Source organism: Balaenoptera physalus (assembly GCF_965194825.1).
Source record: "Balaenoptera physalus genome assembly, chromosome: 4".
Taxonomy (NCBI): Eukaryota; Metazoa; Chordata; class Mammalia; order Artiodactyla; family Balaenopteridae; genus Balaenoptera; species Balaenoptera physalus.
Window position 1 is genome coordinate 96398436 of NC_138891.1, and position 14275 is coordinate 96412710.

At 35.8% G+C, this 14275-nt stretch overlaps 1 protein-coding gene across 6 annotated transcripts in view; it reads right to left on the reverse strand.

Annotated features, from left to right (window-relative positions):
* The window catches only part of ZPLD1 (zona pellucida like domain containing 1), a 356592-nt gene that overhangs the window by 39348 nt on the left and 302969 nt on the right, over positions 1-14275 (reverse strand). For 3 of the 6 annotated variants that reach the window (XR_014263090.1, XR_014263091.1, XR_014263092.1), the window contains one exon: positions 6639-12838. Coding sequence is in view for 3 of the 6 variants with exons in the window: in XM_082460474.1 (XP_082316600.1) it covers positions 6508-6643 (136 nt within the window). In the remaining 3 variants the exon portion in view is untranslated. Of the gene's footprint in view, positions 1-6507; positions 12839-14275 lie in introns of those variants that run through there. The other 3 variants (XM_082460475.1, XM_082460474.1, XM_082460473.1) reach the window with 3 other exon arrangements.

Below are 14275 nucleotides of genomic sequence, written 5' to 3' on the forward strand. Positions count from 1 at the left end.
TGAAAAATCCATGCAATAAAGAACTTTGTTATTAAAATAAAGAAGAACAATTCAGAACTCTGAATTGTTCAGTCACTGAACTTGCTAATTCCTCTTCTCTCCACTGCACTTTATCACTGAAGGTTAATCAGGATGTGATCTGCAGTCGCTGCCTCGATCAGTTCTTCTGCCTCATCTGGTGTAGTAATTACCGTCACAGCTGCAAAGCGAAAGCAGGCATCCTCTTCACAGCTTGGAGACCAAAACACTACTACCATGTAGGAAGGCAGCAGAATTGGCCTTTCTTACCTACAGAGAGAGCCAGAACGTATTCCCTGGGATAATTATTCCATAATCACTCTTACTTCGTCTTTGGGCACAGAACAGTGCAATGGTTAAGCAAAGCCTAACACAAAATCAGGCAGCTCATTTTACTTGACCTGCCCATGAAGTCTATCACTGAAATAGGTGATTCTCTATTTTATTTCCTGGGGAACACTGGCACTCATTGAAATATTAATAAATATTATCAGAGAAAAAATTTCCTTAGTCAAGCTGGTCCTGAAAAAGCTAAACAAATTTTCCTACCATATGATTTTTCAAATTCTTTAATGTGTCAGTTTCCATTGTGATTCTCCATTTACACATAATTTTAAAATTTTAGTTTTATTGATATAATTGACATACGGCATTATATAAGTTTAAGGTGACAGCATAATGACTTGACTTACACTTATTGTGAAATGATTACCACAATAAGTTTAATTAATATCCATCATTCATATAGACACACAAGAAAAGGAAAAAAACGCTTTTTTCCTTGTCATGAGAATTTTGAGGATTTACTCTCTTAGCAACTTTTAATATACCTTAAATATAACATACATCAGTGTTAACTATAATCATCATGTTGTACATTACATCCCCAGTGTTTATTTATCTTATAGTGTGAACTTTGCACCTTCTGACTACTTTGATCCATTCTCCTGTGCCCCCACCCCTGCATCTGGTAAGCACAAATCTCTTCTCATTTTCTATGAGTTTTGTTTTTGTTTTTTAGATTCCACATATAAATGAGATCGTATAGTATTTGTCTTTCTCTGTATGACATTTCACTTAGCATAATAACATTTGCAGTCCATCCATGTTGTCACAAATGGCAGGATTTCCTTTTTTTTATAGTTGAATAGTATTCCACTGTGTGTGTGTGTGTGTTTGTGTGTGTGTGTGTGTGTGTGTATCTCACAACTTTATCCATTCATCTGTTGATAAACACTTTGGTTGTTTCCATGTCTCAGCTATTGTAAATAATGTTGCAATGAACACAGGGTACAGATGTCTCTTTGACATAATGATTTTGTTTCCTTCAGATATATACCCAGAAATGGAATTGCTGGATCATATGGTAGTTCATTTTTATTTTTTGAGAAATCTTTAAACTATTTTCCATAATTGCTGCACCAATTTACATTTCTACCAGCAGTGCACAAGGGTTCCGTTTTCCCACATTCTCACCAGCATTTATCTGTTGTCTTTTTGATGATAGCCATTCTAACAGGTGTAAGGTGATATCTCATCGTGGTTTTAATTTGCATTTCCTTGAGGATTAGTGATATTGAGCACCTTTTCATGTGCCTACTGTCCATCTGTACGTCTTCTTTGGAAAAATGCCTATTCATTTGTTTGCCAATTTGTAATTGGATTATTTGGTTTTTGGTATAAATCATTTTTTAAACTTAGTATTCAAGATTCACTTTAAGGCATCATCGTTTGATGGAAAGAGCTCTAGTGTTATATCTCTGACAATTGCTAGCTTTGCAGTATTAGACAAATTCTAATCCTCAATCTCCATATCATAAAGTAAAAATTAAAAAGTTTTGTAGGTTTATTGTAAGAAATAAAAGAGAGAATTACATAATGTGCCTAGCATTCTATACATGGAATTTATTCCTTCTTAGCACTATTTCAAATAGAATGCAAAATGACAAGTCATAAAATATTGACTTATGTTCAGTTTCCCATGATTGGTTAGTTCACCATAAAACAATGTCAGGCCACAAAGTTTCTGGTGTCATTAACCTAATCTCTCCTTGATTGTGCCTTTATCATTAAAGACTTCTTTAGAGGCTTGAAAGTTTAGGCCGACCCTTACATATACCATCTTCTAAAAGAGGGGCTAGTTCCAGAAGGTATACATTAGTTGCAGAGGCCAAATGCATTTATCTGTATGTTTCAATTTGGCCAAATAATTCTTTGGTACTCTAAAAGTCAACTATGGATTGCATTTTATTCTTGGAAGAGCATAATTATAATGTCAGTTGGGCATGAGTCTATTCCCTGCTACTAGCTTGGATAGGCAAGAGTTAACTACCTTTAATATTAAATGGTATCCCTTTAAATTTAAAATGAATTAGACCATGTTGGTTCCCTTGGCTCAAGGATAAATGGCATGGAAATTAAAGAAAATAGTTCTAATGTCATGAAACAGCAAAGGTCAGATAGGGTGAGATGATTACTCTCATCATTATTAACATTACTTTGCATTTAGATAACTCCTCTCCTTTGCCAGACTCATTCTCATTCTAGCCCATTGCTTAGTATCTGAGCAGCTTGTGGAGCTCCTAATGACATCAAGGGTGATCCTGATGTGGAAGAGAAGCCGCAAGTCAAGAGGGGAGTGAGCAATTAACCTTCAGGCTTTATTTGCTCACTCTGGTCTTCTTTTGCTAACAACCTGCAAAAATGGGCTTACTTGAAAAGACTACCCATATAAACTTAAAGCCTCTCATGAAACTTTTGATTTAGCTGAATTTTAGATTTTTTTTAATATAAATTTTAAATTGCAACAATGTGTGTGTGTGTGTGTATAAATTTGGAAAGTTTGGATATTTGTTGTCTAAGCCCAAAAGTACTAAAAGTGCTAACATGTGTAAGGACAAATACAAATTAAAAAGAAGAGGTTTAATTCTCCCTGTTGAAAATAAAGGAAGAGACCATTTATATCAGAAAACTTGTATGTACTTTCTCTTCTCCTTGAAATGTATATAAATCCTTTTGAAAATTGGATAGGACTTTTGTCAGCTTTATGATGCAGGGACGTCTTTCTCAAGGACTTGGGAACCATCTCTTAGAAATGTAAACATCAAGGAAAATAGTATCCTTATCTCACAGTCTGGGGAGGGTGGGAGCCTTGTTCCAAATCACAAAAGTACCTCCTTTCATAAAGATAGGAGAATTTTATCTTCCCTCTGGAGAAAGCTAATACACTAACACAGATGGTCACCTCAATTACCAGATAAATTCAGGATGAACTATACGTGACAAATGGTGCTGTCAAGTCCTCTTACTTGAGGACTAATTATTATTTATTTTGAAACCATGTATGCAATGGGTTGCCTCTGCTTGACTATGTAAAAGAGTGAGATTCCTTTCTGTCTTTGCAAACTTTTAATGAATTGCCTGTGTTGAGCATCACATTCCGGTTTAATGCTTATTCAATGATAAATGTGTTCTCATCTCTACTATCTTTGTGGAAAGAATTTTTGGGTTGGGAGAAGATTTTGTTTTTAGTTATATTTCCCCAAACATGACTGTGCTTTTAACTGGAATAATGGATTCAAGAAAATAATAGAATACAGTCATCTGTTCTCAATCATAATGCATATGAGACTCATCTGCAGGGTTTAAAATACAAATTCCCAGCACCATATTCAGAGATTCTGACACTACATATCTGGGGGAAAGCAGTGAAGTCCACACTGAATGACTATCTCAGGTGATTTTGATGCTGATGGTCAGTGGGCACCATTGTAAATGGAAGTTTTAACATAATTTTTAAATTTTACCATATGAAAAATACTTCCTTTTGCTGTCCTAGTCACTTCTTGGCTTATTTACAGGTTTTATTTACCTTTACAAGTATAATACATCATCAGCTAGTTCCTCTCTGCCAAGCAATCTTCTTACATTCTGGCCTTCTTTTTTATCCATAACAGGGTAAGACTTAACTACCCTTCCCAGGTCCCAGCCAGGCCTCTGGCCCCTCACTCTCTGAGGGTCTCTGCCTTCCACTTCTACCAAGAAGATGAACATAATTAGCATCTCTCAACTTCTCTGCCTCTGTCTTTTATTTCTCTTCTCTCCTAAATCAAACAAACAGCTGCCACTTTTCCAAGGTTAACTCCTCCACCTGTACCTTTGATCTCTTCCATATTTTCTTTCCTCATTACGTCAATTATTTCTTTGCTAGTATTCCTAGTCTCTGAATACTTTCTCTTTGCTCATGTAGACTCAGGTGTCTCTAGTCCTCTAATCCAAAAATCTCCTTTCTCATTTAAACTGCTGTCTCAGTTTACTCCTCCCTTTCTTTCACCACCAGTGTTATTTAAATAGTAGTCTATTTCCATAACTTTCCTTTTCCTACCCCTCATTCATTGCTCACTCACTGCACAGGGATTCAACTCTCACACAGCTATTTTCGGTTTCAACCTCTCTCCTCGGACCCAGGTCCAGATTTCCTACTTATGAGTAGAGGCTGCCTCTACTTTCTAAGAGCACTTCAAAGTCATTATTTTCAAACCCAAACTTCCTTTCTAAAACATGCAAATGCCTTATACTTTTGGCATCAGTTAACAGTACCGACATCCAGTTATCTAAGTTCAAAACAGCCTCTAGCCTTCTCTTTCTCTCACTTCCCAAGTCAAATCAGTTCTCAAGTTCTGGGGGGTCCACCACAAAATACTGCATCTCTTAATAACTGTCCCCTTCTACTCCTTCCACTGCCACTGCCTTCGTGACATTTCTCTCTGCCTCTAGTTCTTCTAACTTGATTCTGTCCTTCACACTTTCCCCAACGTCTGCATTCTGAAACAAAATGTGACCACATCAAATCCTTAAAAAAGTATGTTTAAAAAGATGCAATGGCTCTTCATTGCTTACAAAATGAAGACAAAACACTTTTATTAAACAAATAATACAAAAAGTATCCTTGCCAAAACAATTGAACCTGAATTTATTCAAACCTCTAGCTCTCATTAGTTGACAGGTTATCCAGGAAAAGAGGAGCATATTAAATGACACGTAAGAGTTACAGTCAACCAGATCCAGAGTGTTGGAATTCTAAGAAACAAATTACCAAATTATTTAAAGAGATAAATGGCATTTTAGAAAAGCAAAGGACTTCTATAAATTAAGACAGACTTAAGAAACACGTCAACAAATGCACCATGTGGATTTAGAGGCAAATTGGCTGAGTATAAGATGATATTGAGTAATTATTGTTAAGTTTATTAGATATATAAGTGTAATGACTTTTTTAAGTTCTTTTCACTTATATATATAATGAAACATGAATAATGAATGTATTTTAAAATATTTCAGAGATGGAGGTAGTAAGAAGGAGAGATAAACAAAATTTATAAATGTTGACAACTGATGAAGCTGTATGATTACTATGAGCGCTTTTTTACTAATCTCTACTTTTGCATATGTTTGAAATTTTCCATAGTAAAGAAAAAAAAAATCCTATCATTTGTGGTATTCAAAATCATTAAGAACCCTGCCTTAACTTACCTTTGTAAACTTGCCTTTGGACATTCCCCATCTTGACCTCCTTATTTTACTTAACCTGTCAAGTACTTTCATACTAGGTCTGGGCTCATGAAGCCATTCTTACATACTTTTGTCTTTATTCTGGAGCAAGCCAGATTACCTCTCCTCAAATAAACTAGAAACTTCACATTAACTACCTACCTACCTACTGATTGCTCTGTGCAGGTGTGTTGTTACTCTGGCATGCTCCAAACACAGGAGCATGTAAAACATTGCAGAAGGTATTTCAGTTTGCAATACATAAGTAGAAAAGTAGTTTCAGATCATCTAATTCTTATTTTGTAACTATTGAACTGTGGTTCTATAACTTTAGCTGATATAAAAAGATGACTTAAGTGAAACCTTAAATTACCCCTAAAAAGTGCAGATTTTAGGAACCTGTGGGACACGTCCATCAATATGGTCAAAATCTCATGTCTGTCATAATATTGACGTGTTGCTATGAAATGCATTCTGAAGCTGGCGTGTGTACTTTGGTGGTGACCAACATTTCATTGAAATAGTATTTTTTTGAGTATTGCATAATATTTCACAGTCATTTTCTGAGTATTCTTCCTAAATAAATTTATCAGCATATAAGGGCAATTTTTAAAGTCTGAATTAATTTATGAGAAAAAATCCCTCAATTAGACAAATTTTGAATGACATTAGCCTCTCCCAATTTTATCAACCATTAGCCAATATTTTTCACATCTGTGAGCAGTCATAATAATATAAACTACAATGAACACTTTGTATGTTAATGTGGTTATAAATTACAACTTCAGAAAAATGTCTCTTGTCATTTGCCATTTGCTAACATCCACTTAATATAGACAGATATCCCCCTCATTTTCCATATGTATTTAAATGATTTACTATTCAAACATAATCGCTCTTTCCAGATACAATTAGAGAAAAGACTGGGTTCAGACTTACCAGGAAATCTACTGTGGAGGTTGGTGTCACAATTGTAGCCATTGAACTGAGCAGACCCTGGAAGCACTCTAATTATTAGAAGCAAGAGCAACCATATCTGTTCCATTGCAAAACCTAGAAAAGAGTTACTTTTCATGTGGACATCACCAGCCTTCACTCTCACTTGCTGGGAAGACTGAGGCTGATCTCAACTCACTGTTGGATAGGCAGGCTGTCTACATCCATGCAGGCAAAGCTCATTAAAGACCTAAGGATTATCAGAAATAATTATCAACAATGAGGCAGAGATTTTGGCTACAATATTTCACAATTATTTTTATTCTTTGACTCCAGTTTGCAAGCGTGACAAAGCTAGGCTTTTGTAGTAGAAGAACTAAGATATAAATCATAACATTTGCAAAAGAAAGATTTTTATTATAAACAGGAAGAACTCAAACCAAGTATTTAGCAGGTTAGAACAGCATAGCTAGGCAGACTGACTGATTTGGAGGCAATGCTACACTTTAAAGTACCAATATCCATAGTCAGAGGGATTTAACATTCATTAGTTGATTTTCAGAGAATTCTCAATGCTCTCAATGACCAGATAATGTCAAGAAAAATTTCCTCTCAACAAAGGAATTCCAGGATACTACTACTTCTCAAAATCAATGGTTTGTATATCATTTTCCTAGGAAACACAGGAATAAAGCAAAAGGGAGAACAGAAAAATACTACATGTAGAATGACATCCTGGTTTCTCCAATGTCTGCTCATTGGTGGTTGATAATTGATACAAAAGCATGAAAACCTTGAATTCTTAGGAGAGTGTAATGGAAATTGTCAATGTGTGTTGAACAAATAAATATAAATTGACTTTAATACTTAAACTCCAGTCAGTCTGGTATTTTTTTTTTTCCTATATGGCCTTTTATTGTCCTGATAAAGTTAAAATATCTTCCAGAAGTGGCCAACTTATTCTCAGAGCATAGTTTGTACACTGGAAAAAAATCTTTTGGGTTGGTGGTTTTGGTCTATGTATAAAAAACAAAAAGAAAATAAAACTGCAAATGACTTGTTCAAATAATTTATTGCATTTTTAAAGCTTTGGGCTTGGGGAAAAAAAATGATGTTTTAGCTGTCCTTGAAGATCTGCCCTTAGATGATCAATTAAGTCTTTAGCAAAAGGAAGGAAATACGTCTTGCTTTTGAATCGTCATTTTAATATAACATGTTTATGGTGAACAAAGTCACTTTGGTGAGGATGTGGGAAAGGAAAGCATGAGTTTACTCCCCAAAATAGACACAAAAACTATTAATTAAACAGGAGCGTCCTTCCTTAGGCACTATAACATACCATTCAGGCACAAACCTAATCACTTTAGGAAGAACAGCCACATGTCTGGTTAGTTCTGATCCACTAGGACACTCCGGAAACAGAAGACTCACACAAATGGCTGACCCAGACCCTGGGGTCTCTTGGCCTTGCCTATGCCTTCAACGTCTAGCTCCTCAGGACACTCCAAATAGACGAAGACAGCCTTGCTCTTTTGGAGTCTTTGGAAAACTTTTAGGAAAGACAGCAGCTTGTGTCTGAACGGTACATCCCATCACACACACAGCGATGCAATGCCCCGCTGCTTCCTTCTCATGATGGGTCCCATTAACTCCTAGAAGGCACTGGAGGCTCTAGACCCACACTGTTGTCTCTCAATCTAGAGAAGTCTCCCACCCCTAGGGATTCAGTCAGGAATTTTCAAGAGTGAGTTATTTTTATTATTCAAAAAGGCTTTCTAGGTTTTATATTGTCTCACAGGAGAAAAATAATGCTTATTGAGTGGATGCTGTATACAAAGTAGGCAGTGTGTTGCCAGATCATTTACCTATAGTCTCTCATTCAAATCCTTATAAACACTGGATGATACTGGAATCACCACTCCATGTATAGAAAAGGAAAAATAAGTCTCAGGACGCTAAAGTGACATGGAAAACAAGTGGAGGGACTAGAATTCAACTCTAGATCTTTCTGATAAGAGCTTGCTGCACAAGCTACCTAAATATCATCTGTTATTAAATAAATTTCATGTTATTTTGGTTGCCATTTATCATCAGTTGTTTTCTTTAGCTTTTAAAATCGTGTACCCTTTATTAGATCTTTTCATATAAAAATAAATTCTTACATAGTGAATGCAATTTATTTAATAGATGTATTCAATAATATGGGCATTGTGAGGAAGAAAATTATTTTTTAAAAAGGGAGACGAGGTCCTGATTGTGGAAGCAGTGAGAATTATTACTACAGACTAAACTGGACACATCTATGTTTAGCAAAAATGGTTAAGAAACACGTGCTACTTGAAACGGACCACTAATAGCAGTAGTAAAGTCTTTGCTTTACAACATTAGATCAGATATGAGGTTATCCAAAAGGCATATCTGTACACTTTGAATAAGACTTAGAGCTCTGTCATGGAGATTAAAACTCTTAATAAATATTTTTTTTGACAAGAAGAAGGTAGAGGTAGAAGGCAGCTTGCTTTAACAGAAAATCCATTGATTTTGATATCAGCAGATACAGATTCAAGTTCCCCCTCAGGCATTCTCTAGATTTAGCATTTGAAAACCAAGATGATGATCATAAGACTTGATAAATTACAAACACATAAAGAACATAGCACAGTCTGAACATACAGAAGGCACTCTCAATCCCGTGGAGAGGGATGGTGACAGGGTCTGTGCTCCTTTGACTAAGCCACATGCTCTGGAGCTAGACTGCACAATACAAAGGTGTCCCATGGGCTAGTAACAGCCCTGATTAGTTGCATCACATTATTATATTTATAATGTTATTTGTATTGGTCTCTGTGTTTTAATATTATGGTACATTAAGCAGGGGAATTTTGAAGGACACCACAACTTTTGTATAGGCAGTATCCACATTCTGATCCCTATAACATTGGCAGTGCTCATGGCATTTTCAAGACTTTGGGAGTTAATGAACTATTTTCTTGTACACTCCCCATCCTCAATCCTATCTCCATCATTTGCTCTCTACATAGAAAACTTGAGTATCAACTCACAGTAGTAGCAAGCTTGGAGACATTACTTGCCACAGTTTCTAAAATTATTTTCTGAAATGGGAGTGCTTGGGGTTTGGAGACTGTGTTGAGATTCTTTACACTCATTAAAGCATAATGTCTTGTTTGCTCAGACTCCCCTGCTCCTGGGCATGTGCAATTCTAGACATGTGTACTCCAGTCTCGATCTGGCTTAAAAAACTTAGTTGAGCTTCATGTCACAAGGTAGAACCCAGTGTCTGTGGTTTACCCTGGGATGACCTGAAATGCTTGCTGTCCCATTGCGGCTCCAGCAAACTCTGATTAGAGAACCTGAGCAGAAGCATTTCCCATCTTCTCCACCATCACTAAGTGCAGCATCCAATGACCCTACTTTGGTACTGAACAATGTTGTACGAGACTGTCTGACATGGTCAATATTACAAAACATTAGTAACACATTCTTAGATAACAATGACCTTGAAGACATGTATCACAAGGTTTTTGTACATCTTTCTTAACTCAGTACCTCCATAAATTTAAATTGATTGGGATAGGGGAGGGAGAGGATTGTATGTATAACATTGAATTTTAAGGAATTCAGAAGTCTTGATTTTAAAGAGACACTTGCATCTCTTAAACTGGTATTAAGAGGCTCTGTGTTTTATACTTAGCGATACAAAGGAAGTCATATGCTGAGTGACTTGCTATCAAATGTCAATATTTCTCATATTAAGTTCTCGTTTTAAAATAACTTCTTCTAAAATATGAATTTCTAATTTATTTGCTTAAGATTGAACTTGGAGTCAGAAAAACATAATTTCACTTTTAATTCTCACTCAGTTTTATATAAATTGAGATAGTTCTGTCACAAACACTGTTCTCTAGATTTTATACATTTGATAATCTTTTTTTGAACCTCCTTTTATTAAGATCTGTTATGTGCCAGATTCTGTGCTACGTTTAATAATCTACTACTAGCATAGATTTAATTTTCGCCCATATTAACAAATGTGGAAACTGAAGCCAAGGATTTTAATTGACTTGCCCAGGGTCACAGACCTAGTAAATGACAGAGAAGAATTCAAAACTAAGCTTGATCTTTGGAATTATTGTAATACTCCGTTTGACTTAATTGGAGTTTGTCAAATAAATAAAATTAATGCCTTGTTAATTTTCAGAAAGTAAATTATATTAATAATGAATTCTTAAAATATGCTTTGAGCTAAATGCTTCAGATGATTGAGGCAAAATATTTTTAATATCTACATAATTGTCATGACTTTATTTCACTTAGGCAGAGTGCATAAAAAATATTATTATTTTCACAAATTGATTTAATGATACTGCCAGTGACTGTTAAGGGCTGATTATGCACCAGAATTTTTTTTTTTTAATTAATTTATTTATTTTCATTTTTGTCTGTGTTGGGTCTTCGTTTCTGTGCTAGGGCTTTCTCTAGTTGCGGCAAGCGGGGGTCACTCTTCATCGCGGTGCGCGGGCCTCACTATCGTGGCCTCTCTTGTTGCAGAGCACAGGCTCCAGACGCGCAGACTCAGTAGTTGTGGCTCACGGGCCTAGTCGCTCCGCGGCATGTGGCATGTTCCCAGACCAGGGCTCGAACCCGTGTCCCCTGCATTAGCAGGCAGATTCTCAACCACTGCGCCACCAGGGAAGCCCCAGAATGTTTTTTTAAGCACTTTTCTAACCATATTTTCTAAGTATATTTTCTAACCATGATACAGGTAAATTATTCTCCTTATTCTGAGGATGAAAAAACTGAGGCACAGAAATGTTAGGGAATTTGTCCAAGGTTAAACAGATGACCAGTATGAGAATCAAGATTCAATGTACATGCCATATGATCCAGAAATCCCACTCCTGGGCATATACCCAGAGAAAACCATAATTCAAAGAGATACATGCACCCCAGTGTTCATTGCAGCACTATGTACAATAGCCAGGTCATGGAAGCAACCTAAATGTCCATCAACAGAGGAATGGATAAAGAAGATGTGGTACATATATACAATGGAATATTACTCAGCCATAAGAAGGAACAAAATTGTGCCATTTGCAGAGACGTGGATGGACCTAGAGACTGTCATACAGCATGAAGTAAGTCAGAAAGAGAAAAACAAATATTGTATATTAATGCAAATGTGTGGAATCTAGAAAAATGCTACAGATGAACCTATTTGCAAAGCAGAAGTAGAGACACAGCCATAGAGAACAAATGTGTGGACACCAAGGGGGGAAAGGGGGGTGTGGGATGAATTGGGAGATTGGAATTGACATATATACACTACTATGTATAAAATAAATAACTAATGAGAACCTACTGTATAGCACAGGGAACTCTACTCAGTGCTTTGTGGTGACCTAAATGGGAAGGAAATCCAAAAAAGAGGGGATATAAGTATATGTATAGCTGATTCACTTTGCTGTACAGCGGAAACTAACACAACATTATAAAGCAACTATACTCCAATAAAAATTAAAAAAAAAAAAAAAAGATTCAACACACAATGACTCCAGAAACCACCTTCAACTATTATATGGCATTGCCTTCCAGAAAATGATCCTTACAACAGTACATCAAATGGAAATTTGGCGATTATTTGGTAAATTTAATCAATATTGATTTATTCCTACATTCATTTATCAAATATTATTGAATGCTTACACATGCCTGGTAGTGTCCAGGAGAGCTGAGGTAATGAAGTCAGAAAAAATTGTTTGCATAGAACTTACATTCTAGTGAGGGAAGTCAGAAGAAAATGAAATCTATAAGTGGAATACAGAGTATATTTACAATTAGTGCTATGGAGAAAAAGTAAAAGGAATGACAGGAAATTCTGGGGCAGAGGAGAGGGAGTTTTGAAATTTTAAATGGTCAGGGATATAAATCAGTCCATATAAATGAAGCTCGGGGGAAAAAGAACAACTTCATTTATGAACTACCACATCTACCTGTGTTTAATTTGTACTGCACTTTTTTTTTCTCTTTAGGCATTTCCCAAATAAAACAGATTTTCAGTGCATAAATTATTCTCTGGGAATAACTTGGACACTTTGAACAGCCGCATTAACCTTTTCAGATGAATAAAGTTGGCTCTTAGTATCCAAGAAAAGTAATTTATTAAACAGCACCCCTGTGACCTGAGAAAAAGTGAATCTGTTCAAAAGTGCTTTTACCTACTCTCGAGAAATAACTCTTGCAGAAACAATTCATCAAAATTTCATATTTCTTTAATTTTATTACCTTCATATGGGCCACGGTGTATGATACTCTTCTAGTTGGGAAGAAAAATAGAAAATTCAAACCAAAAATCATTTCTTCAAATATTTAATTGTCAATCTAAGACATGCATTTTTTTTTAGTAAACTAAAGCAAATTGTTTAATCATACAGATTCGCAAAAATATGGAATGGGCTGTTAGGCATCAGTGATCATCTTAATCCTCTCATTCTCAGCCCTCCTGTGCATTTACTGACCTGCTACTCTGCACAGACTTGCTGTCCCCTACGGGGGCTCAACCTCTTTCCTGGCGCTTCTGTATGACCCACTCAAGCCTGCTTCTCAGAAGGGTTCAGAAACAGTTCATTAAGCTTTAAATGACTGCAAATAGTTTGAAGAGTTCCCAGGAAAGGGGAGGAGAAGAAATGTACGTATTTTAATAGTGATCAAAATTTAAGTTAAAAGAATAAAGCCCTACTTCAGCCTTCAAAGGAACCAATAGGACCCAGATAAGATCTGGGGCAAAAAAGGCACTGAAGTCGTACAGGTAAGCAGCTGTCTTGCTCAGTCAAGTCTCACGGCGTTACATGGTCTTGCCTCTAGAAAAAGGACATATTAGCTCACCCTCCAAAATCACCAGTTTTACCATGCTGGAGACAATGACTATTTAATGAAGAAATCTGTTTTTTGATCGGGTGTCTAGACTGAAGCTCTATGTTCTTTATTTCTGTGTTTGCACTGGGACATTAGAGGCAAATATATATTAAAAGGAAAATGAAAATATAAAATTTTCATCGGCAATATCCATTATTATGTACATATACATTCTTTAACATAGAATGTCCTTGTCTTGCTAAACAAAGAATAAAACACACTGTGTACTTTCAGAATAATGCCTCAAACAGAGAAGGAAACAGGTTTAGTCATCAAGAAGACATTCAGAAATTTTATGACTCTAAAGAGACTGATGTATGCTATGAGAAAATATGAATGCTAAAGGTTGTTTCTAAGAGTAAAACCTAATCCAATTTTCTCTGACACGAAGTGAGTGCTCATTTATTTCCCTTTCCCCGCATTTCTCACCTGTCTTTCTGTTGAGGGTTTTCTCAAGTAATCTATAGCATTTAAATGATCTACAGTGTTTAGTTTAGAACATTTATTCTAGCACCTTAGTTTTTGGGGTACTGACAGATTGAACTAAGTCACTCTAAAAGCTTTTTAAAATAATTTACCACATACATTTTCAAGATACGTGTACATTTTATTCTTCTGAAGTATCTTTGAAGATATATTAGTATATTGACTTCCTTCATCCTTTCATGAAGTACAGTGATAACAAATCAATAATAAAGTGATAATTTATTTATCTTAAATGCCCATTTCCCTCTAATTAATTAAACAATTGACTATTAGTGTGATCATTTCAGAATGAAAATATTCCTCAATAGAGATGACGTACAAAATACGTATGAGCAGGCATAGCACAGGAATC